General features: G+C 37.0%; 2 protein-coding genes across 3 annotated transcripts; one reads left to right on the forward strand and one right to left on the reverse strand.

Annotated features, from left to right (window-relative positions):
• Positions 1 to 2,736: 2,736 nt before the first annotated feature.
• On the forward strand, positions 2,737 to 8,736 carry LOC110107407 (elongation factor P). 2 transcript variants are annotated; one of them, XM_020837669.1, is made up of 7 exons: positions 2,737 to 2,954; positions 3,029 to 3,106; positions 5,453 to 5,559; positions 5,878 to 5,955; positions 6,793 to 6,894; positions 7,841 to 7,922; positions 8,457 to 8,736. In XM_020837669.1, the coding sequence occupies exons 1-7, from the start codon at positions 2,816 to 2,818 to the stop codon at positions 8,573 to 8,575; spliced, it is 705 nt and encodes a 234-aa protein (XP_020693328.1). In that variant the 5' UTR covers positions 2,737 to 2,815; the 3' UTR covers positions 8,576 to 8,736. The 2 variants fall into 2 exon arrangements, with proteins under 2 accessions (XP_020693328.1, XP_020693329.1); XM_020837670.1 differs by lacking the exon at positions 6,793 to 6,894.
• A 167-nt stretch (positions 8,737 to 8,903) lies between these two features.
• Positions 8,904 to 24,486, reverse strand: LOC110107388 (vacuolar-sorting receptor 1). Its single transcript, XM_020837634.2, has 12 exons — positions 23,780 to 24,486; positions 14,972 to 15,664; positions 14,769 to 14,857; positions 14,545 to 14,614; positions 14,311 to 14,394; positions 14,093 to 14,169; positions 13,931 to 14,012; positions 11,109 to 11,191; positions 10,960 to 11,026; positions 10,117 to 10,245; positions 9,810 to 9,916; positions 8,904 to 9,223 (listed from the first exon to the last, which is right to left on the reverse strand). The coding sequence occupies exons 1-12, from the start codon at positions 24,087 to 24,089 to the stop codon at positions 9,122 to 9,124; spliced, it is 1,893 nt and encodes a 630-aa protein (XP_020693293.1). The 5' UTR covers positions 24,090 to 24,486; the 3' UTR covers positions 8,904 to 9,121.
• Between the last annotated feature and the right edge of the window lie 1,395 nt (positions 24,487 to 25,881).

Genomic DNA, 25,881 nt, shown 5'->3' on the forward strand with positions numbered 1-25,881 from the left:
ACCACATCTCACACAAACTTCTATCCATTTCTCAATTAAGCAATGACAATAACTGCACCGTTTTGTTTGGCAAAAATGGTTTTACTGTCAAGGATCAGAAGATCAATCACATACTTCTCCAAGGTCCATGCCATAATGGTTTGTAGCTGATCACTACCTCAACACCTTCCTCCCACATAGTTGCTGCGACTACTTCCATTACTGCTTCGACTTCCGCTCACCTTTGGCATAGAAGATTGGAACACCCGAGTTTCAATACTATTGCTGCTCTATCACTTAGGCATTTCTTCTTCTCCTTCTTTGTAACTTGTGTGTTGTAGTTAAGAGTCATAAGCTACCATTTTCTGAGTCACAACATGTATCCTATGCTCCTCTTGAATTAATACATGTAGATATTTGGGTCATTCCCCAATTGTTTCACACGATGGTTATCATTATTATATCTTGTTAATCGATGATGAGACTATTTTTACTTCAATTCCAGATACCACTACTTTAACTCCTACAACAGTATCTCCAACAACATTACCTACATTCCCTTCTACTATCCCATCACCAGCTCAAAATTCTATACATAATACTCCAACCAACCCAATCAAACAAACTTCGCGTTCTCCATCCATTGCTCCAACTTCTTCTTCTACTTCACCAACAATTTCATTGTCCTCCACCTCTTCTCCACCAAACCTACCTTTCATCACCCCATGATTACACCTCTCCAAACTGGCTCTTTAAAACCTCACAACATTTTGGATCTCCAGCATAGTTCAAACAACCCCAACATGTAATACATCTCTTGTCAAGCTCCCTGAATGGCGACATGCCATGCCTTCTTAATTTAGATCTCTTTAAGCCTAAGATACTTGGTTCTTAGTACCTCCATCCGCTAATTAGCAAATTATTGGCTACAAGTGGATCTACAAACTTAAACATGCTGATGGTTCAATTGTTCGACATAAAGCTCATCTTGTGGCTCAAGATTTTAAACATGAATATGGAATTGAGTGTCATGAGACCTTTAGTCTCGTTGCAAAATTTCTCACCATTCGGATGCTGCTCACCATTGCTCTACATCATGATTGGTCCATTCTCCAACTAGATGAGATCAATGCATTTCTTCATGATAAACTCATTGAAATGATCTACATGGATCAACCTCCAGATTTTTAAGATACTCAACATCCAAATCATGTTTGTCAGTTATATAAAGTCATTTATGATCTTCAACAAGACAATGGTTTGCTATCTTATCCTCTTTATCTCTTTACTGAAGGATTCCATACGAGTTCAAAAGATTCTTCCTTTCTCATATTGTAGGAAACTAATATAATTGTTTATTTGCTAATCTATGTGGATGACATCCTTGTCATTGGAAATGAATCCACATTCATTTCTATTTCAATCACAACCTTCAGCTCAAATTTCAGATTCGCAATCTTAGCTTACTCTCTTGGTTACTTTGGCATTGACATTTCTAGAACTACCACTAGTTATCTTCTGTCACAGCAAAGCTACATTCAAGAAATTCTAAAAATTGCTGCTATGACTTCATGTAAACTTCTCTCTACCCCCTTAAAACTTCAAATTGGACAACTGGTCCAACCTTAAAACTTTCGTTCAACCAACCTGAATTGTTCCAATAGTTAACAGGTTATCTTCAATACCTCACCACTACACGACCCGATATGGCCTTTGTTATCAATTGATTGTGTCAACATATACATCAACTCTTATTTTGTCATTTTCAACTGCTTAAACGCACTCTCTGTTACCTCCAAGGTACAATTGATCATGTCCTACTGCTTCTCAAAATTGGGTTACGGGTCGGGTTCGAGTTCAACCCGGAACTGACCCTGCACTATTTAAGTCAACCCGAATCATACTCATTTTTTAAAACGGGTTAGATTTTTGGACCCGAACCCGAAGCGGGCACTATTCAGATTAACCCGAACTCGACCCGCTTAGGGTTTCAGAATTGACCTGTAACTGCTACTTAGCGGCGTTTGCTACAAGCGGACGCGACTAACGGCGGTGGGTTCGGGTTAAGGCTAAGGCTAGAGTTTGGACATCGACAGCGGGATAGCGGGACGACGGCAAGGAAGAGGCGACAAGGAAGAGAGGTCGGCGGCGAGACAACGGGACGGCGGCGTTGAATCGCGTTGGCTTCAGGCGGCGATTGCATTGAATCTCGGTGAATCGCGTTGTCGTTTTTAGCGACACAACCGACAAATGAACAGCGAGCGGACTGGACGGCGAGGCAGCAACTGCGAACAGACTGAACGACGGACGCGATCGGTGGACGCGTGACGACTGACATACATCATTTCCTGGGTCACCAGGGTTGTTTCCGGGTTTCAGGGTCAACCCGAACCTGAGCTGGTTTTACAAACTGGATGAAATCCCTAACTAGAACCCGACCCAGTTCGGGTTGGCCGAACCCGAAATTTTCAAGTCGGGTTCGGGTCAGATTTTCAGTTGGTGTCCAATATTGCCACCCCTAATTCGGAACTTGTGTTTGAGTTTGCATTTAACTATCTCAAAAGTCTCTAAAAATGAGTAATATATATATATATATATATATTTTAATTTTATTTTAGGATTTTAGATTATTTATATATAGATAGTAAAATTAAATGAGAAATATATAAATGTAAAAATTTTAAGATATATATATATATATATATATATATATATATATATATTGAAACAAAATGTTTTGAAGTATTAAATGCTAGTTTGAGCTAGGTGAAACAGGCAACCGCTTATCACTTATCTTGACGGCCGCACTGGCGAGAGCGAGAAGAACCATCTGAAGATGGCGGGAATCCTTTCCGCCCATCTCTCTTCGAACTCTCGCCTCCTCTGCTCTTCTCTGCTCTCACATTCAGTCCCGTCTAATTCCCGGGCAAGCTTTCGGGTTCTTCCGGGAATGCCCTTGCGTTCTAGGTTTCCTAGTGAGTTCCGCGCACCGCTTTCAATCTAGGTAGGGTTTAAGTCTTTTTGCTAATCGGTTTTGTTTCGGGTTCAGGAATATATGCCTTCTCGAGTAATGACATTAGGGTTGGCAGCAGTATAGAAGTGGATGGGGCTCCTTGGAGGGTTTTAGGTATGATCGATGCTTTAAATTCAAGATTTGATTCCCATTTATACATGTTTTTTTTTTTTTAATAATTTTATTCGATTTCACATCATGTTTTTGTATGTTCTGAGAACGCTACCCTGTTTTTTAGATAGTAACTGAATTAGAGAATTCTTTTTTTTTTTCATGTAAAGTTCGTGCTTTTGCTGTGAAATTGTAAACCATTGCTTTTTGCGATGAGAAGATCTCAATGATGGAATTTGTTGCGGATTACTTTGAACTGGCTTGTTTACGCTATTAGTTGAAGAGTGGTCTATGAGAAGATTGATCCTTGCTACTTTTAACTCCTTGCGAAAAGCTTCTGCCCATTGTATCCGGACCCTTTTACTTTGTTACTGTTTGTGTTAAACTATCTTTTGAAAACGCTTGTATCTTGTATGTAGTATTATAAATAAATTTGCCAGGAGATGCAATGGTATATATCAAACATTGTGCCACTGGAGGGAGATTCGGCCTCTTTGAAAATCCTCATGCTTTTTTAGATTCGTTCTGCCGTTCTCCTGACCTCAGTTATGCAAATAAACTAATAATATCTTAGTTTTTGCATGCTTGGAAGGTCATCCTCAAAGGATATCTTATTACTCAAATGGAATTTCCTATTGTGAATTGTCATTTTTATGTGGTACCAATCTTGAGAACTTTTAATGGAAGTTGTAGAAGATGATCACAATTTTAGTAAGCTTAGAGTAATAAACTTTTTATGGAACTTTTAATGAGAGTCTTAGTGTATTTTAATATTTTTTTAATCCAATTTTTTTTGTGGGGAGGAGGTTGTGGGAAGGTTTACTTAACCTTATTTGCAACTAGACTTGGGTCCAATTTTTGTTCCTTGTGAATGAAACTAGTCTGCCTAAGTTGACTTTTGAAGTGTTTTGTTTTGTTCCACTTTGTATTGTTACAGGTTCTATAATTACTTTTAGGTTCATTTTTACTCGTTTACATGTTAGTGTGTGCCTAAATTTGGCTCTTCAAGTGTTTGTTTTAGCAGTTATTTGGTGGGGCACTTGTATTATGGGACGAATGTGTTCGAACGGTCCCTCCTGGACCGACTCTTGTGTATAAGAGGCAGAACAAAAGTTCCTCCCAGGACTCTTGGCCTCGCTACATATCGGGTTCAAGTTCAACTGCTAATTAGAGAGGAAATTAAGTGGGGATTAGGAGGAAAAATTCAAAAGAGGGGCTGTTTTGGGATTTACATGATTATTGTATGCTTTAAATAGGCAATTTTCCTAGGGTTAGGGTTATGACTTGTTTGCTGAATTTAGTATTTTAGTTTATTCTTAGGTTGATTGGGCTCTAGCTAGTGGCTAGGGATTTGGGAGAGTTAGAGTTTCTTCTCCAATTGAAGATCCAACTGTATCTTGCTTTTCTCTTCATAGTTCTTCCAATAAAAATATTTTTTAGGCATTCTTCTCCCCAATTTCTCGTATTTCTTTTGTTGATTTTGTAAAAAGTGCATCTATTTTCTATCAGAACGCTTGTCTTATTGGTGGATTTTTTGGCCGCGGTTCCACATCACCCCCACAAGGGGCTCAGTAAGAAGAGTTTTGAGCCATCCTACAATGCTATGAAATATGTGTATGATTTGGAGCTCAATGCAACCTTTTATTTATCAGCGTCTACGATAGATAAAATCATGAAAAAAGCATACAAAATAATAATTATTAATTTAAGAGCACTATTTTTCTAGAAGGCACACAATGAAAAAATTATTGCATCAATTTGTCAGTCTTCAAGTATATATGAAGCTTAATAATCTCTACCCTCCCCCTCTACAACCATGCAAGTGGGATTAAGTGTTATCTCACAATGTGGGACAAAGCGTGTTTTCAAAATAGCCCATGATGTATAATTTGTCATTTTTTAAAATTTGAGTTTAAAAGACTTGACATGTTCACGAGAGGGGTTTATCGTGATCATATAAGTGGTTTTATGTGACCACATGAGACTTCTCTCACGGTCACTTAAGGGTAGAGAATGTGGGATTATGGAGATGCTCTTGAGGGTCGTTTTGTGTTTTTTTATGGCAAGAAGCGGCCTTCAGCATGTCTAGTAGGCTCTTGGCTAATCTTAGAGGGAACAACTAATAACGTTAATTGGGCTAAACTAGGCACGAACGAATTTGAAAGCACAAAGCTGAAACAGAGGTCAACACATGTTGCTGTTGCTTAGATTGATCATGATTGTGAAGCATCTCTCCGACCAACTGATATATTTAGTTGACTAATCAAACTATTAACTTAATTGTATGCTGTGTTAGATTCACAATTTTTATTGAACTTCCAACCTCATTACCATGTTGGTTTTTTGTAGAATTTCTTCATGTCAAACCTGGAAAAGGGGCTGCTTTTGTGAGGACAAAAGTACGGAACTACATAACGGGCAACACAGTTGAGAAGACCTTTCGAGCTGGAAGCACGGTAACATTTTATTTTCCTACTCATTTCATTTGCCTATGTATGCTTCTCTGTTTTACTCTGCTATTAAATGGTTTAACTTAAGATGCATTGGTAGCATTTTTATTTATTTATTTTATATGGGCTTTTGATGCTTCAAGTAACTTCTGAAGCGTGAAAATTTAATAGCAAATATGTTGCGGGAAATAAATTTCTCTTTTCCACTTTTACTCTCTTTTTTGTAGAGGTTTTAACTTTTAAAATGTTTTGCCCATCCTCTCTGCTGACTTTAGGATGCTATATGTTTCATTCATAATGTGATTCTTGCCTTGATGCTTTCAGCTTCAAGAAGCAAATGTGGTAAAGGAAACCAAGCAATATACATACAAAGATGGCTCCAATTATATATTCATGGATCTGGTATTGTTTTGCCTCTCTCAGCTTTCAAGCATATTCATAATACAATTCTTCATGAGAAGGTGCTTATAACGTTGGAATGGTTTTAAAGCTATTTGTCATCTTCTCATGCTATAAGCAGACTTGGAGAATGTTAGAACCTGATCTTCCAAGTGAATTTTAAGAAGCTCTGAAATTTTTCAGGTTCAGAATATGAAGATTAGAATTATGGGAGTTCAATAGCAATTTTTGTCGGCTGTTGAGTTGTCCTAGATTACTCGGAGTCCTTTCCACTTCTCTCTAATTTTCCGATTCTCCTCCTGCATAGGATTCATCTTTTTTCAGCTGCCTTTCTCTGTTTCACATAGTTACAAAATTTTTTTTGGTACAACTGGTATAGAATAATGATATTTTTTATGGAGGTTAACATTAGAGACTAAATGTTTTCGCTTGAGTAGATCTAAAACGGAATATATGGAGTGTAATTTTAGTAGTAATAGACCTAGTGAGGGGATTGTGACTTTGGGCGATCAAGTCATTAATAAGAGTACACGTTTTAAATGTCTTGGATCTATTGTTCAGAGTGATGGTGAAATAGATGGGGATATTATTAGCAAAATTCAAGTTGGATGGTTGAAGTGGAGGAATGCACCGGGCTTAACCTTTCTTTATTAGATTTAAACGAGAATTTGACCTTTAATAGGACACAATGAAGAAAAATGATATATGTAGCCGACCCCACGTAGTGGGATAAAGGCTTGATGTTGTTGTTATTGTTGTTGGTATAGAATAATGACAGTTCATCTTTCAATTAAATTACTGTTTAAAAGAACTTATTAACTTATTATGTTTGTTTTTTAGGCTACTTATGAAGAAACCCGATTGAGTGATGCAGAAGTAGGTGATAAAATGAAGTGGTTGAAAGAAGGAACGGCATGCAATTTGCTATTTTGGAATGGACGGGTATTTCTGTTATTTTCCAAACTATTAGGCTTGTAGCTTCATAGGTTTCTAGTAGGTTACAATTGGAGATTACTTTATTATGCCATCTATGATATAAACCTCTTTATTTCAATGCTTGCTACCCTCAATATGCACATACAAGTGAAGAATAGTCTCAAATCAAAAGTGAAAGAAGTGTCGATTTCCAAAGTTTTGTTTGATGGCTCTTACCTGTGCCCATAATTACATGGGCTGATGGTATATATCCATTGGTATATTAGGCTTAAATTTAGTACCCTTTGTTCTGTCCACTAACAATTAAGAAGTATTGGAGCTGATTTAAGTGTCCAGTGCAGTATCATTGGTCTTGATATTTTCTTTCCTGATTAAAAAAAAAGAAGTGATTCCCATGCAGGATTCATGTGGTTTTTGGTTGAGCATATGTTTATTGAGTGGGTGAGATTTGATGATAGTGAAGAGGGAGGGTGGGGATGAAGATCTAGATTTGAATGAATTTAATGTGATGGAGATTGTTGAGATACAATGAGAGTAGAAAATCATCTGAGTTGGGTCTTAGGCTTTGTATGTGACGGCTTTCTTATTGCTTCTTAAAAGCAGCTTCTTAGTACACTAATTATAATTTTTATACTAAAAAGCTGCTTCAAGAAGCAATAAAAAAGTCGTCCCAAACGAAGCCTTAGTGTACTCGTAGTGGCCCTTGTCTATTAGTTTTTGCTTTTGGGTTAGTGGGTCCTTCCATAAGTATTTTGGGCTCAACTTGGGCTCCAAATTTGCACCCTCCTAAAACTACCATACACATCCATGGACCATTGATATTGATGCATGCCACGTGTACTACATTTGCTTGACTGATTTTGGACACAAATGTCTGTACCTGTGTAATTGATTAAGCATGAATATTCACTCTTAAAAAGTAACGTACTGATTTAAGTATCTTTATTGTCAGGTTATTGATTTTGAACTTCCCATCACTGTTAAGCTAACAGTAACTGATGTCGATCCAGGTTTAAGAGGAGACACTGCACAAGGTAATGGATATGATTTGACACTTGGATCATTTGGTTGTAGGTTGCTTATAGATCAAAAATATGTTTCCGGAACTGATAATTTAGTTTTCACTCATTTTGTCTGAAAGAAAATAATCATCTGTGAGAGATTTCAAAGGTCTCTGTAGTTCAAAATACATATTATTTTCTTACAACATCCAAACAAATGATGTAATATAGGAGCCTCACAATCTTTGAAACCAAATAAAACCTTAGCATAGAACTTAGCTCTACAGATTAGAGTTACTTTGAATCTCTTGCTAGTGTTCCAGTTGTAGATTATGCCATTCTTTCCTTGGATTCTTCTCATGATTGGTTTCTTTACAGTTTTATTGAATATTTCTCATATCAAATTTAGGCTTTATTTTAATTATTACTTCTTAAAACAACTTTTTAGTTGTACAACTAAAAAACTGTTTTAAGAAACAATAAAAAAATCGTCCCAAACAAAACTTTACTCTAAATCATACTATTACCTACTTGTCTAAACTTAAATGGATATGTTTGACATTGTAGGAGGATCCAAGCCAGCTACACTTGAAACTGGTGCTGTGGTAAATGTTCCATTGTTTGTGGAAAGAGGTGAGGAGATAATGATAGACACTAGAACAGGACAATACATGAGCAGAGCATGAGCAGAGCATGAGCAGAGGTCTTTTGCTTCAGATGACCTCAAGCTTTTTGGGCATTGGAATGGCCTTCTTGATTTGTTTTGTTGTACAAGATGATGTAAGCTTGCCAATTCTCATAGAATCAGCAAAGAAATTTAAGCAGTAAGAAAGCCGTTCCAAACAAAGCTTAAGATTTCGTTTGAGCTAATTTTTTTATTATTTTCTAAAACAACTTTTTAATACAATTTTTTTTTTAAAGAAGCAATAATAAAACCGTTTCAAGCAAAGCTTAAGGAATAAATCACAAATATTTAAATCCAAATCAGCAATGAAGCTGCAATCAATGAACAAATGACTATTAAAAAAACTTCCATTATATCATAACCTCAGATAATCCATCATTATTCTATTACTGCACATTACCATTTAATTAACATTAAACCCAACAAAGATTAACCTATTTCAAAATATACATTATCATTATAAATAAACTTTACACGTGGTAAAGGTACATTACATTAATATCCAATGAAGTTTTTCTCTCTCTATCTCTCTTTATGTATCTATCATTCAAATATCAGGATGGTGGATATGATTGGTTGGTGCTTCTCCTTGATTGTCCAATGGCATGTATTGTGCCATTATTGCCCGAATCTCGGAGTCCATATAACTCTATATCAGCATCGAGGAATAAAAAATAGTGAGAAAATAACTTAGAAAAAAAAATATTAATCTTAAAATAAACTAAATGATTTTCAAATCCTCATGATATAATAATATCATTAAGTAATAGTTTAAGGGTGGGCTAGAGAAATTATTTTGTACAGCAATTGGACGGTTCGAAGACGAATCAGGATGTGTCATATCCTCCAACTCTTGCCGCTTAAGGATGGACTACAATTTTTTTTTCTCTCCAATGCATGGGTTACTTGTTCTAAGTAAAACCCTACATCTAAATAGTCGATAACAAATAGTGTAATGACTAATGAGAGAGAGGCAAGAGTTGAACTCTAAGGTTCCATTTGAGACAGCTTTCTTATTATTTTTAAAAAATAATTTTTTAGTACAAAATTTTTTTGCTTTTCTACAAAAGTTGTCTTATAAAATAATGAGAAAGCTGTCTCATATAAAGTGTCAAACAAAAATTAAAAATAGGAACACCACTTTGCTTGGGAAGTATGTGCATATTAAGAAAAAAAAAAAAGAGGATATAATGTAAAAGAAAATAAAATTTTACTACTGCCTTAACAAAGCTTACCCTGATCCTGTACTTATAGACTGCATATCCTCCAATTCCAGCAGCAGCCAAGCCAAGAAAAATAACCCACAAGAAGCTCCAGCTAATCTCTTTTGATGCGTTCTTACCTGCAAATCATTTTGCAAAGTAAAAATATAACTACTTACAGTGCGAAAAAATGAGGTAGGAAAATAGAATAGATTGTCCAGACATGGGTGCAGGTAAGTTTAAGGAGCTTAAGAACTCTCTAAAATACATATAGAATGGTTTCACTTTTATATAATCCATGAATCAAAGAAGGTGGTGCAGCCAAACAATTTATACTCACTTATACAAGTATCGTGCTTTTCCATATATAGAAGATCACCACGGCAGCTGCATTCGTAGCTTCCCCAAGTGTTTTTACATTTGCAGTCTCGGCATTGGCAAGCAATCTTCTCTTTGCATTCATTCACATCTACAACAGAAATATAATAAGTTAAAGCTTATTTAACCTTGTTGATTGAGACTAGTTTCTTCTTGATGCGGCTTATTCTGAATCTGCCCAAATTGGAAAAATAACCTATTGGAGGTATTCCAAGTTCCTCAAAAAACTATTTTGCACTCGTTTTCCTTTGAAACAAACACCTAAAACTTTAATACCCCATATATATATTAGTCACATAAAACGGCACCCTTCTGATGACCCGATTAGGAAAGTAGAGGTATTAGATTTGACTTATGTCAAGAAAGGTACAGATAGACCTAAAAAGACTTGGTTAGAAAATATTAGAAATAATATTTTTTTTATTAGATTTAAACGAGAATTTGACTTTTAACAGGACATAATGGAGAAAAAGGATTTATGTAGTCAACCCCACATAGTGGGACAAAGGCTTGATGTTGATATTGTTTATGTTTATATATATTTTTAGTTTACACTCCTAATACGTCAAAACAAACAGCACCTGAATCAAAAGCGAAGGCATTGTTGGTAATTTTACTAATAGCTTCACAGAGCAATCTCAAAGAACAGCAAAAGTAAGGCATAAAAATATCAAATAGGTTTATTTGACAAAAGAAAGTTAGTTTGAAAGTCGCCAAGATAGCTTTATGTCAACTTTTGTGCTGTCAAAGTATCCTACATTAGCAAAGGATGATAAAATGGTTTGCATATAAGACAAAACAATACCTTCACACGCGTGAACTCCATCACCCTTGAAGCCTGGGGGGCACTTACATCCATTGGCTTCAGTGTCCTGTTCAATGCATTGTAAGCGCTTAGGCTGGACACACAAATAGCAGTTCGTTGAAAACATTAAATGACTAATCCATACTTACAGAACAGGCAGAAAATGACATGCTATCCCGACTTTCTTTCCAACACCCTCCATTATTAATTTCACACCGTCCAGATCCAGAAGCTGTAGAAGAAAAAGGAGCAATGCCACACATTAAAAATTTACAAAAAATAAGGTGACCAGATATTTTTCAGAAAATTAAAAAAGAAACTACAAGAATAAGGTGACTGAACCAATGGATACACCACAGAGTCTCTCCATTGCTCTGTAAATAAAGTTTTCAAAGTAATGAACTGAATCTTATTGATGAGGACATCGAAGATCAACGGCTACGATCGTGTCTATTTATTTTATATTTTATGTATTTGATTTGTTATTGTACTTTTCCCTTTCTACCCTCACTTGAGGGCTTTGTCTTTTTGCCCTAGGGGCAATTGTGTCTTTTATTTTCCTTCATATATTTGGCTATTTAAGCCTTCTCCCTCCTCTTGGAGAGGGGATGATGAATATTGAAATGAAATCTTATTTTTCTTTGCTTGATCTCTAAGTGAGTTCATGGGAGGAGAGACCCAAGGTGTGGGCAATCGCAATACCCGTCAACCTTTGGAAGAGTCCAAGGTTCGCGGTTTTACGATCTCTTTGTGAGTTCGTTAGCTTACTTTTACCTTATTTTGTTGTCATCTCCTTTCTTCCCCACTCACTCCACCCCTTCCAACTTCCCCACCACCGGTGGCTCAACCTCCTCCACCCAATTCATCTTCTAGCTCCACCACCTAAATCCCACCCACCTACCTAGTCTCAACCCGCCATCTAGCCGCCCCCCTTCCCCCTTTGCCGCCGGCCACCATCATAATTTCCCCTCATTATGATGATTTCAATCACCATAATGACTTCCTAATTTAGCTCAAGCATGAGAGGGAAAATTTGAATTCATTTGAAATTCAAATTCGAATTTCAAATTCTTTCCATATAGGGAATCCTAAATTAGGAAAGTATCATTCATGAACTCAATTTCAAAATAAATCAAATTGGATTTATTAGTCCCTTTTCTCAATTTCATGTAGACGAGCTGCTGTCCTTCTCTCCTAGAACCTCCGGTTTGCTGTCCTGAAGCCCCACAGCTGCTGCCCAAAGGTTCCAGCAGGTTCCTAATGCTGTGTCGCCATCCGGAAGGCCTCTATTTGCTGTCCAGATTTTCTGGAAACTGCGGGGTGGCTGTCCAGAACTTTCCAACGTGCCAAGATTGCTGTCCAGAGGATCCTGAACCTCTCTGATGCTGTCTTTCCAACCGAACTGCTGTCCCCTTTCATTTCAACCTTCCAACGACTTACCCGGAGCTCGCATCTCTCTTGTCTTTCGGTAAACTCTTCACCCGACTCTTTTATCTTCGATGTCGCTTCTCAATTGTGGTCTTAATAGATTCATGACGATCACATTAATGCTTCCCGCTAAAGCCTAGTAATTAGAAGAGTTGAGTGAGGGATCTCTTGTAGTGACTAATCTTATTGTTAGCATAGGGATTTATTGTTAAAACCATCCATGTATGCAACGTTAGATTAAATTGACTGTTTTCTGATTTTAACTTTTATGCACGTGATTCGTCCTAAGCTCGTCTTACCGCTCTTAGTGTTTTATTGTGTCGTTAAATCCAACATTAAGATATAATTCTTTGTTCCAGGAATATTACGTGCGCAAATTCCTTAAAGCAATTCATCCATGCATGTATGTTTCACATCACTTATAGGTAAAGATCAAAACAAGATTGTTAATAATAAACTAAAAGTACAATTTATGTATGCATAAACACCTAGAAGCACAAGAAGATGCAATTAGAGAGGCCCAGTACCCTATAGATCTATTGTAGCAAGCTGAGAAAACACATTGAGACCAAATGAATATGGAAAACCTCTTTTTGATCTCTTGCTTAACTGTTTAGAGAGCATCAAACTAAAATATCTACTATTAACTGCTACTCGCCAAGAATTCTAAGGATCATCTTCTCATAGAGTTCTTATAGAGTCCTTCAAGACTTTGAGGACTTTATTAGTTTATATCTTAAATGGAAACAGTCAATTCCTCATCTAAAAAGCTTTAAAAAAAAAAAGAAACGTTAAAAAGCCAAGATTGACACCACACCACAAGATTCCTCCTAGACTTGGGTGCATTTGGGACAAGTTTTTCACATGTTTTACTTTATAGATCATTGTCATTCATCTACTTGGCAACAACTTTGAGTGTAAAAGCTTAAGGAAGCTATTGTCCAACATTTTTCTGGAGTGAATAAAAAAAATTCTATAAGACAGATGCTTTCAAAAACTCTACTTACCCTATAATAATTCAATAACTAATTTATAGATAATTACAGTGATCCCAAATGAGCCCTTCCTCAAACCTCATGGAAGCCATGACAAAAAACTCAAATCCTCATTGATTCCTTCAAAGTTAGCCTCTTGGTGGATTGAATTGTACCTAATGATTACACTTTAACAAATAGATGATGCTGCCCAAGTTTCTCAATATTATAATGAGTTTGAATTATTCTAACAACTCTTACAGCATTCGCATAATCTCATGTTGTCATGAGAATCTAAATGATATTTGATTATCCTTTTCATAAAAGAAATGTTAGCAAATGATGGGAATTTGGATACGGTGCATTTCTCATTCAAGAACTAAACTCCCTCTTCCAAGAATATAGAACACAGAAAATCTTCACTTCAATAACAAAGACCTACAAGCTTCCATTCTTTTTCATGAGAACCGCATTTGGGTAACATTAATTCTTCCACGCAAAGATAAAATTCAATGCTATGTATCGTAGAATATTCTATTATTGTCAATAAGTTATTATTAATAAAGTACCTTCACAATGAGTATACCCATCGCCGACAAACTTAACACCATTTACAATTGGGCATTCACATAATCTTCCACGGAACGTATCCTGTAATGTGAAAGTTCAATGACATATATAGGTATTTAATTCTGCTTCGACTTCTCAAACTAAAAAAATTCTGCTGATACCTTGCAAGCAGTAACATTGGCAGCCTGGTCTCGCCAACACCCACCATTGTTTTCCAAACATTCATTTGTCTGGATGTCTATAAATAAATTGGAAAAATGATGAAGACATATGCCATAAATAAAAATAAATTATTTAAAATATAAAATAATTTAGAAAAGGTCCTCATGTCCTTTAATGGAAAATGGGTAACTTGAAATTCTACAAAATTCACACGAACCTTCAGTAAGACACACGGCTGGCTCTGTTTTCTCAAGAAATCCTGCACAGATTGCTTTAAGCACTGCACTCTTGTCCAACTTCCCTGTAAGAAAAAACAGAAAAATTATGATTACCTTAATAATAATGATCATGAAAACAGCATTTTATGATTATGTTAACAATTCTGAGGATGATGATTTTCCACAACCTTCAATGTGAACACAATACATGCACAGGAAATGAAATAACACACCTCTGTACTGTCTGTTGTTAATCAGTAGTGTGGGCAGGATAGTAACATCCCCACGGGAGTCTTTGCCAATCTGAAAGCAATAAAGTTGAAGAGTATTGGATAAAATAAAAAGTAATTAGGATACGATAACATGTAGTGAATATCAAATAAAGGTGTCAACAAAGCTTTAGTACAGGATTGTCTTCATCATTTGGACTCCTAGAAATTCACAAAATTTTCCTAACCTGAGCATCTTGTTCAGCCTTTAGTATAGGATTGTCTTCATCAGCCTCAGGATCTCCAATACAATCATTTATCATCTTCAGATCAACACCTGCAGGAAAAAGTAGTCACCAGCTTGAGCACAAACATTGCCCTGTCCACATTAATTACGAAGGATTCCGACCACGCAGCACCGGAGAGTGTTAAAATAACTTAGAAAACATACCCAGTGATTTGATCACGTCTTCAGCACATTCCTTGGTGTATTTCTTATCCTTCATTGGACACCTAATGGAGAAGTCAGACACATAATCCCACCACAACCAAGGCTTTCCACTTTCATTGGCAACCTTAAACAAGCAGACCTGTCGAAGATTTTGGATCACAACATCCCTCCCATCATATCCTATACTGAAGTCTTGTTCAGGATCAGGAGCACAGTATCTTCCATGGTTGATGCATTGTGATTTGCACTGCTTGCTTAAAGTAAAAACTTCAGGGCAATACCAAGTAATATAATGAGGCGTGAACTGAGCGTAACCCTTTTTCTCCAGTATTTGTGCAACACCTTTAAAAGCCTTAACAAAATCTATTTGGCCATCACATTTAGGTCCACATTCATCATTGCTGTTTGTCCAAAACTCATACTCCACACGGTCATCAGGATGAGGTAAAGATTCCCTCCAGTCCAAATTGACGTTAACCATGTCGCCATTCTCTAGTGATTTCTTAAGTCTATCCCCAAAGCTTTGGTTTATAAGTGCAGATGGTATTGATATATTTGGTAAATAATCACCCCGACCACTATCTTCTTCAGGCATGTCCATTGTGATCAAAGGTTCCTCTTTGTCATCAACAACAATGATTGCAGCAGCTCCTGCTTTCTGTGAATTCCAAGCTTTTGTTGTAAAATAGCAATCTGTTCACAACAAAGCATCACAAAAACGAGATCACAAAATTAATGTCGTTGAAAATTTTAGAGAATTTAAGTCAAAGTGATGCAAGGCAGCTTAGAATTTAGGTTTTCTACTGTAGCTAAATGCAATAAATATATATCGCACAAAAGAAATTAGGAATCATAGATTAAAAAACTAAATATGCAAAAACTTACTTTCTTTAGGAGTAAATAAGAAAATATGAGAATCAGGAGAATGAGAAGCCAATCCATAATATAATGATCAAATAAATTCAAAGAAATTCAACCTGCAAAAACTTTAAGCAATAAAATTTTTTATGCACTTGCACATTATTCATACAATGGACTTGCACATTTTTATGTGTATTTAGCACGAAGCACTTGCATGCTTATCGATACATTTTACATTTTTCAATACATTTGCGTACTTTTTTTCGTGCATTTATATGCTTCTCAGTATGTTTGTACATGGCACTTGCATGTTTTTTTAATGAATTTGTATAATGCATTTGCACACTTTTCAAGACATTGCAATTAAATTTGCAAGTTACACAGAGATGTGTGTGCATAACTTAAAAATACATCAATTTTTTTATTTGCATAAATTTTTGGTCATTAGGATGCATGCAAATTTTCATTTTGAGTTTTTAAAAATAATTTTCTGTCCACTTTTATGCATGTGTTTTAGATCCATTGTTGTATGAGGTGAATTAGAATCTTTTAGATACATCAAGACACATAATTTTTTTGTCTTTATGTGGTTGTAATTTAATATCATGGACATCATGGAGAATCACTTCTCCCTCTTATAAATAAGAGATGAGTTGTTGTTCATTTTTCACCATTCAAGTTCATTTAGCCTCTAGTGTGAGATGCTTTATGTGTTCTAAGAGTGTAGTACGGTTCTACTTTTGCACATAGGTTAACTATTGTGTTCATTGCAAATCCACTGTAAGTCTAGTTTTTGTTCAAATCTTGCCTAATGAAAATGTGTGTCGCATTTGAAGTGCTCATATCGTGCACATTGTAAGTTTGTATTTAGCATTTTCAGTTTCATTTTTTTTCAAGAAGGGGTCCCTTCAATAGCCCATTATGGGTGTGTTCAGTATAAATTACAATATTGTCTCTACATCTGTCACACATGTGGAGCATTTATAAGGAGTTCGAGCTTGCCCACCACACCAAAAAAGATGCGAGTTATCGATATCCTAAGATATCGCAACCAATGGTCCTCTATCCCACTATGCCAAGAAAGCATGTATGGGTTTTTGTCTATCTATTTGAAATTTGGAATATTTCCCCGTCACGTTGAAATAATGCGCACAAGGCCATTGCGTCTTAAGAGTTACCTACTAGTTTCACCTATGAAGTCTTAAAAAAAAACAAACAAGACCGTTTTGCTTGTAGCATCAAACACATCACAATAAGAATTTTAGAGTTTTGGGGTTTTTCATTTTATACCTACATGAAGCGATGCCATAGAAGACAAGATGTTGAAAATTTTGCAAATTGAAATATACATGAAATATATTTTTTGCTTTATTTTTTAATTTTGTTTTCCTTTTTTCAATTTAGACTTCAATAATTTTTTTCCAAGATAGAGAGGCAGATGTTTGAGAAGGTTGTTTGCATGTTTGTTGTTAGCAATGTTTGTTGGCCATAGGCCGATTGAGGAGGTTGGCGGAAGTTGGGAATTCGTTGATGAAGCAGGACTAAAAGAATATTGTGCAGATCTTGGTGAGTGTTAGCAGCAAAGGGAGTGGGCCCGAGAGAGATGTGTCTAAGGAGGGGAGTTGACATACTCAAAAATTACAATGAGGGTTGGGAGGTTGATGATGTCTTATGATTGACAAAAGATAAGTTCATGGGTGTTTGGGTACTAGAGACGAGGAGAAAATTTAAGTAGGTGGATGATCGTGATGGCTTTGGCAATTTCTGTGAAGGATAAAAGGTTAATAGTGAGGTGGGGTGGTTCAGAGCATAGGAAATCCAACGAGTTTGGTCACTGCATACCTCACCCACACTTCTCCTCCATGCGTTGTTGGTCATCGATGGCTTCACTTGTAAGATTCTATTGAAGCTTCTCCTTCACATGCCATTGGTCTCGCCAACACCTTCATTAATTAGCTTGAATTCTTGTTTCGTGCATCGCCGAGGGATTTGTGCAACTTGGGAGGAAGAGATGTGGAGCAGGATCGCAGGGTGAGAGATAAAAGGAGAGGTGTTGGCCCATCGATGCCTTCTTCAACAAGCTCCCTCTGTGACCTCCTCATTTCTTTGTAGTTGAGGGTTTCAAACAAAAAGGTAAGAGCAAGAGGTGGAGAAAATAGGAGAGCAGTACGAGTTCTTCCGGGTGATAGGTTTTGATTACCCCTTTTTTTGTACTAGATGAGATGGGATAGAAGATGGGATGAGCAACATGTCACCGTGATATGCAATGCAGGATTCCAGAGATTGCATGTGATACCAGGATTTGACAAATTAAAGGTGTGTCAACTTGGACAAACTTTTTTGTCGTACGTATCCTCGTACATGGGTAAATTTCGTGCTTCACCTTTGTGCAATATATAGGTTAATTTGGGCCTCTGTGGGCTTCGAAAATTCGCGACCCGGCCTCCTTGCTTTCGGGGGAGTTTTAACGCTTTAGGTTCCGAGGTAAATTTTCAGAAGGTATATTGGGTTTAAAATAAGTCACTACCCAGAGATTTCGCCCTCATTTTGCGATGACTTTATGATCAGAGTTATGGTTTGCTCTAAGAGCAAGCCCCTATTGTTAATTACCTCTCCCAATAATAAGAGAGAACTTTCGATTAAGGCTAGTCGTCAAATAAATACATCATATTCGTAGATATGTAGAGGATATTTGGTATCCGACATATAGTAGCAACATTGGTTTAGGTGTATGAAGACTTGATATTTAAAATTTGAAATTTTACCATCTCGCACTTAAAGTGGATGGTGGGAGGATGGATGATGGACCCAATCAAGATCCCATGGTTTCGTCATCTCAGGCTATCGCGGTCCTTGGTGCACTTAGTCAGAGGAGGTAGTCGACCCAACCTGATATAAGGATCATTAAATTGTGTTAATGCTTGCTTCATCAAAGGGTACCTAGTAGACCTGCGTTGAATGTTTGTCTAAAGGGACAAATTGGAATCCACCTTAGTTAACAGAGGGCTTTGTGCCCTATCGATCATATCCCATTTTGTTGTTGTTGTTGATGAGTTGCTTCGTCCAAGGGACCTTGCAGACCTGGGATTAATATTTGCCTAAGGGGACAAATTTGAATCCACCTTAGCTAATAGACGGTTTTGTGCCCTATCGATCATACCCTATTGATTCATATCTTAAAGATTTAGTGTCATTGGGGAGCTTACATGCTCTTGCCATAACCATAATTTAATGGTGTCATTTGATGGCAAACCACTTGGTTCAGAGGGCTCCTGTCATAACCTTTTACCTGCAGTGCCATTTGACGGCAAAACTGTCGGTTAGAGGACATGTGTCTCGTCCTTACTGGTAAGAGATTGTTTGAAAATGAATCATAGTGATATTCTCGAACAGACGTTAGCTCTTTGCGAACTGAAATAATATTTGAATTTGTCCACCTCAGCAAATTATTGCGGAGGGTGGATGGATTTAATTTTAAGCGTTTGATGGCTTATTTTGATTTTTAAATATTTTTTAGTTTTGGAATTTTTGGAGTTTTGAGCTTTCATGAGCATTTGGGTTGTATTTTGAACATTTGGAATTTAACCCCTCCAATTGAGGCCTACATTCAACACAACTATCATTGAGGTACATGAATAATTTTGCTTTTGTTTTATTGAACCTTGTCGATTCTGTCAACTTATCGATAGAGGATCGGGTTTGTCATTGACTTTATGCCATTATTAATGAATTTTTTGTTATGAGCCTTGAAGGCTTAATATGAATTATAAAAAAAAATATCTCGGTCAACGTCGCAACCGTATACTTGTTCATTGGTTTAAGTCGTGTCAACTCCCGTCCTATCAAGGAGGAGGACTAGACTTGAATGTAAGTTCATTTCTTGACCAGCGCAGCATAATTAAACGTCACGTGTGTACCCATAATACGTTCATCAGGACCCATGCGGGTGTTTGGGAGGCATTTTGTATTTCCTTGTGTTTATATGCAAACATATTGTAGTGCATGTGTGAGGAAAATTTTGGAATATTTTAGTTGTGCGAGCAACTATCGTTTGAGTGTGCGTAACATTTTTAGAATATTTCAGTTGTATGAGTTAAAGGCTAACGGTATGGGTATACCGTTGTATGCCTTATTGTTGGGTAGGTTCTCCACTATTCGAAGACTATAAATCCCACTCATCCGCATCACACTGATGACGCTGCTTCCATTTTTCTCCATGCATGTTTGGTATGAGATGACTCCTCTTTTGATTTCTCTTCTCTGGACCGGCCAAGTGCTTGTATGATCCGTGCATGTTGAATAGCCTGATTGAGCCTATCTCCCTTTGGATTATGATAGCCTAGCTATTCCATTATGCGCCAAACCCTGAAGAGAATAATGTAGCGTCCTTAATCGAGAGTATTCTTAGGTCAAGACCTAAGATGTAATTAACAACGGAGGCTTGCGCCCAAGGGAAATTGACACCCATATCAAATAAACCTCATTTGAGCTAATGTATCGGATGGGAAAATCTTGTGATTATTAGGTCATATATATTATTACACATCGAGGCGTGTATACGTGAAAGTCACTATCATTTATGGTTAATCGTATGTATGATCCCATTGGCCTGCTTGCGTATAATGTAAAGGCCTATGATCATTTTGTCCTACGGAATAGTGCGATTGTACTCTTTGCATTCTGACCCTCGCAAGCAGCATCCTTTCAGAAACCCACAGAGTACAAACTGCTGGAGAGTACTATTACCCAGCTCAGTTCGAATATTTGTGATGTTTTGGAGCAAGCAGTAGATACAACTGAGTCAGTCGGACAGTCGAGGCTTCTTAGCCATCATCAGCTACAATCGACGTCCTTAGAGTGGCCTCGAGATTCTGTTGTCAAACAGGTTCAGAGTCCAGCTAGTGGCTACGTCCATTAGGCCTACTACGTTCTATAATTACATAGGGATACTCTTAAGGAGGTAGGGATTTTCAAGGCTGTATATGCCTCGCTATTCGACTAAGGGCGTCTCCCTTCTTCTTGGGCCCGTGGTTTGGTTGAGTTATGGGACTCGAGCAATGGTACTTGTTGGATTGGAGCAGAGGAGCTCACAGTTACCCTTTAAGACCTTCAAACAGTGTCAGGGTTACCAATTTTTTTCCACCGTCTTGAGGAGTGCATCCCCCCAGATGAGCAGTTATTTTAGAGGGTCCCTTCAGCAGATGGCGATAGGAGGGTGAGGTTGATGGTGCTGCATGTCTACCTCATGGTTCTTCAGCACTACCGACGGACCTATAGAACGTCAAGTTTATTGAGGCATGTCCGGACTTCCATGCCTGTGGATGTTTGGATTCACAACTTTCTCTAGGAGGGTACGTGTCTCCCGTCAAGGTGTCATTGTACGACCCGTTGGATAAGTTAAGATTTATTATTAACAAGTATGCAATTTAGTTACAATAACTTTGTCAACACTACCACAAAAAATTAACCTTTAAGATGATGCATCGATCACAACCTAAGAGGCTTATAAATCACATACCCTTATCCATGCATTCATATTCTGATGCTAATGTACAAATTGATTTGTGAAATAGAAAATATAAAATTATGGCAGATGTACATATGAAATTTTGAGAATAAACTAAAGTAATTATGTGTTAGTTTTGTATTCACTTTGAATGCTTTCCACAGAACTCTTTTAAGAAACTCAATGCTCGAGCCTCAAAACCTTATAAAATACTTAGAAAACTTAGACCAAATACATATATGAATGATTTGTCTGTTGATAGGGGCGCATGCACTATGAGGGTCTTGGGGCCACGAACCCCTACTGAAAATTTAATGAGTGTTTTAAGTGTATTAATTATTTTTTAATTACAATAAATAAAATAAACTATATTTATTTTGTTGCCTTTATCACGAGGCTCTCCCATTCCCTCCCAATTTCTCTGTGGTCCGCAGTCGGCACTCGGCAGTCTGCCTTTTCTCCGCGTTGAGCGAGTAGTGACCAAGTTGCGACCGATTCCTGACTCACGGTGGTGTCCAACAAGGAGGCAGTCGAAAACCGCATTAAGCTGGTGAAGGCCGGATCTAACTCTCATAGTAGGCAGGGCGTCCAACAAGACGGCGACCGATTCCTGTAGGTATTTCTGTTTTATGACTTTGAGTTTTTTTAGAGTGTACAAATTTTTTTGTTAAACTATTACAAAAATACACAGTTTCCTGATGTGAAAATACGGTGGAGCTCCCGTTGTCTTTGGTCCCTTTATTTGAAGTCTAGGATTTAAAATTTGGAAACAGATTAAACAAATGAGACATTAATTTAAAACAAAGAATGAAGCAGCAAATTTAAAACAGGGTAAAATGGGAATTGGTTGGAAAACACAAGATCAAGTACTTGTGACAAAGTTTTTGTAAGTAATGAAGAAAAAGATTTCAGCTAGAAAATAATAGAATGGTTCTTTCAGTTATGATTTTTATTAGTGTATTTTCATTTACAGCTTCTATTTTATTAAGTGAAACTTTAGAAGTGCACCTTGTGTGTGCTAAGGCTACTTGTTGTCCATCTTGATCATGCAATATAGATTATGAAGCTTGATATTTTGTGGGGTGTCCTGCTGTGGTGAACCATATTTTTTAAAAAAAAGTGCATAAATGTATTTCTTGACTTAAAAAGGCAACCTCGCTTCAGATTTATAGTTGCTAAAACAATCTTCTTTATCTATCATAAATCAACAATACATTGATAATGAATATGCAATTTATTATAGAAGCTGAATATGCATGAAAAAACTCATTGCCCAAATATACAATAGACTAATGAAACATGGCTATTGAAACCAGAAAATTTGACAAAAAAATATCAAAGCATCAATCCGTGCTTTAGAATTCTTTTTGCCCTTGCAATCATCTAGCACATGGTACCAATTCTATATTCTTGCATGGATCCACCATTGATGGGTGGAAGGGCATAATTGCCAAAAATTCAGAGAAATGTCATTAATATAGATGCAGCTAGTGTAATTTAACTAAACAAATTCTAAATCTAAAAACAAATAAATTGACAATGACTTAATTATACAACGATTTCAAAAAATTAATACTCCGCAGGAGAAATTAAAGATGATAGAAAAGAAGAATCACAAGATTTACTGTTCTCAATTGTAAGTATTTGGCTTTATCATATATTTTATATTTTTATAAACAATCTAATGATTTTTAAAAAAATTAAAACCGTCAACACCGGTCCCAAGCTTTGATGACAAAGGATGAGGGTTTTTTTTTTTTTTACTTCAAAGATTTGTGCCCCCACATGGAAAAATCCTGGCTCCTCCCCTATCTGTTAATATTAATATTAAACCAATTTTTAATATTGAGGATGCAATAAAATATATAAGTAATTTGAGCCTCCAAAATTAACCACAGGTGCCTCTGCAAATGGAGCTTCAACATCTCCAATAGCAGCGCCAAATGTAGCCAACTCTAGTTATTGATCAAATTTTATTAGATGAGGTTATTCTAGGTCCTTTGCCTGTACAACCCTATTTTATTCAATGGAAAGGTCATCAACCACAACCATCAGATGAGTCAGGAGTGACTTCTGCGGCGTCTGGATTCATTCAGAGGTGAATCCGGACAAGCCACGTCACCCGGGGCCCGATGCATCCGGGTGATGTGGCGCATCCGGATTCGCCTTCGAATGATCCAGACACCGCACGTAATAATCTCTCCTCCTGAAGAGCTCGAGCACATCTCCCTAGGCCTTCTAATTGAATAATCAAGCTTAATTCTCAGGAGGAGAGTTCTTCAAAACCCATGGGAGTTGACGACAAACATTCAATCCAAACTTGGTTCGATGTCGACCCAAGATTTATTAAATATTTTTCATTTGATATTTTGCATTATGCAGTGAGGGAAAATATGAATATATATAACAACATAATCAAAATCAAAGCTTGGATTAATCACCTCCTCTATCAACCAGAAGAAACGTAGGAAACCCTCCAGGCTTGGATTTATAAGAAATATCAAACTCGTCAAAGCTCTTGCATGCTTTCCGATTTGATTTCGGATAAGCCACAAATCCCACCATTGTCCCTCCATATTGAGGGATGCCGAAATTCCCAATAGCGCATTCATAAACCCCTTTCAAAGCGTCCGGCGAAGTCACCCTCAAGCTATTCTTCTCCACCACAAATCTTCCGCAACACGATCCAAACAGAAACAGAACCCATACAGAAAACCACATCTTGTCTCTCATTCTCGTTCCAAAATTCATCGATTCGGCGCCCACGAAACCCTAGATTTAGGTAAAAACGCTTCTTGTAATGCCCCAAATTAGATAGAAACTGGCTCAGATCGTGCAGAGAATCGCTTGAACGGAACCGTATAAGAAAATCGTATTTCTTCACACCTTATTACGTAAAAAAAAAAATATTTCTTGTCAGCACCCGATTAGAGAAACCTGGAGGCAAAGATCTACCGCGTGGGGCGACTGGACTTCAAAATCTTCGCTTCTGCGGTAAATCTCACAGATTTGAAGATTTCAATAAATAAAAAACGAGAAGACGGAAGCGAGGTTCGCTGCAAACTGCGAAGATTTAAGAGACGCGCTGCTTAATCTTCGGAAATTTTACTAGCTTTATCCAAGGGAACTGATCTTCGCATCTTACGAGCTTTTTTTCCGCCTAGGACTTAACGACTGTGGGGCGGTTGTGGCTGTTGAGCGGTCGATTTGACCGCCACGTGTATGCATCTTCATCGTTGCAGACGTGCTGAGGTAATTATTCATTTATTCTCATGTTACAAAAGAACTCTAGAAGACTCTATCCAAATGGTGATTTACATGCGTATCATTTTATATTATTTTATATACATATTTAACATTTGAAATTTTAATATTATATACATATCATTTATAATTCATTTTCATATGAAATATGAGTGGTAGATATGAAATATATGAGTGGTATGAAAGAAATATAAGTAGTATATTTGATATTAAAATAATATAGGGTGGTATGCATGTAATATTAAAAAAATATGTATTAGATATGTAAATAGGATGCTATAAAGTGGTATGTATGTAAATTTCCCTTATAAAAATGGGGCTGGGACATTCGTCTTGCCTAGGGAGCTTTTATTAGGTCAGAACATCTGACGTAGCTCTACATCCGGACGCCAATAAAATGTCGCCACGTGCTCTTACTTTTTACCGCGCGCCCCGACAACCCGTCTCGGACCAAAAACCAGTATTGCTATATTCTTGTATTGCTAGGTATTGCTCTGTATTGCTAGGTATTGATTGACAATAACGAGAAATACCGCTATGCCAAGACCAATACCAAACAATACCTAGCAAAACAGGTGTATTACTCGGTATTGCTAGGTATTGGTCTTGACATAGTGGTATTTCTCGTTACCGAGCAATACCCTGGTCTGCACAAATCAGCTAATACATAGCAATACCGTGTTCCGGTCCGGGCCAGGTCGTCGGGCCGCGAGGTAAAGAGTAAGAGCACGTGGCGATATTTTATTGGCGTCCGAATGTAGAGCTACGTCAGGTGTCCTGACCGAATAAAAGTTCCTGCCAAGGAGGACTTTTTTTTCATATTCCGTTATGAATTAAACCACCAAATGTCCCCTCACAGTTGCTGGAATAATATTTATTTATCTACAAGTTGTGTGAGAATCCTCTTGCTCTTAGTTATTTAACGATATCCAATTCCAAGCTGAGTTAGTTTGGGTCTGCTTTCATGTTTTGCCTTTCTCAAATATCCAGACTTCTTCTCAACCAATCTAAATGAACTCATGAAATCCTAGTTGAAAAACCAATATGATTGAAAGCTGAAATCTTGTAAGAATTGTGTTTCCTTCTCCCATGAAGATTTCACATTTTCACTTGCCCTCTCAATGGCAATCTTGTGCATCATCTACTAAATTGCGGTAGTAGTGCATTCATTCCCTGCCACTGATCTCATTTCTACTACTATTAATGCTTTATTTGGGACGGCTTTTTTTTGTTTCTTAAAGCAGCTTTCTAGTATAATTTTTTTTAAAATTTTGTACTA

Source organism: Dendrobium catenatum, unplaced genomic scaffold (genome assembly GCF_001605985.2).
Source record: "Dendrobium catenatum unplaced genomic scaffold, ASM160598v2 fragScaff_scaffold_853, whole genome shotgun sequence".
Classification (NCBI taxonomy): domain Eukaryota; kingdom Viridiplantae; phylum Streptophyta; class Magnoliopsida; order Asparagales; family Orchidaceae; genus Dendrobium; species Dendrobium catenatum.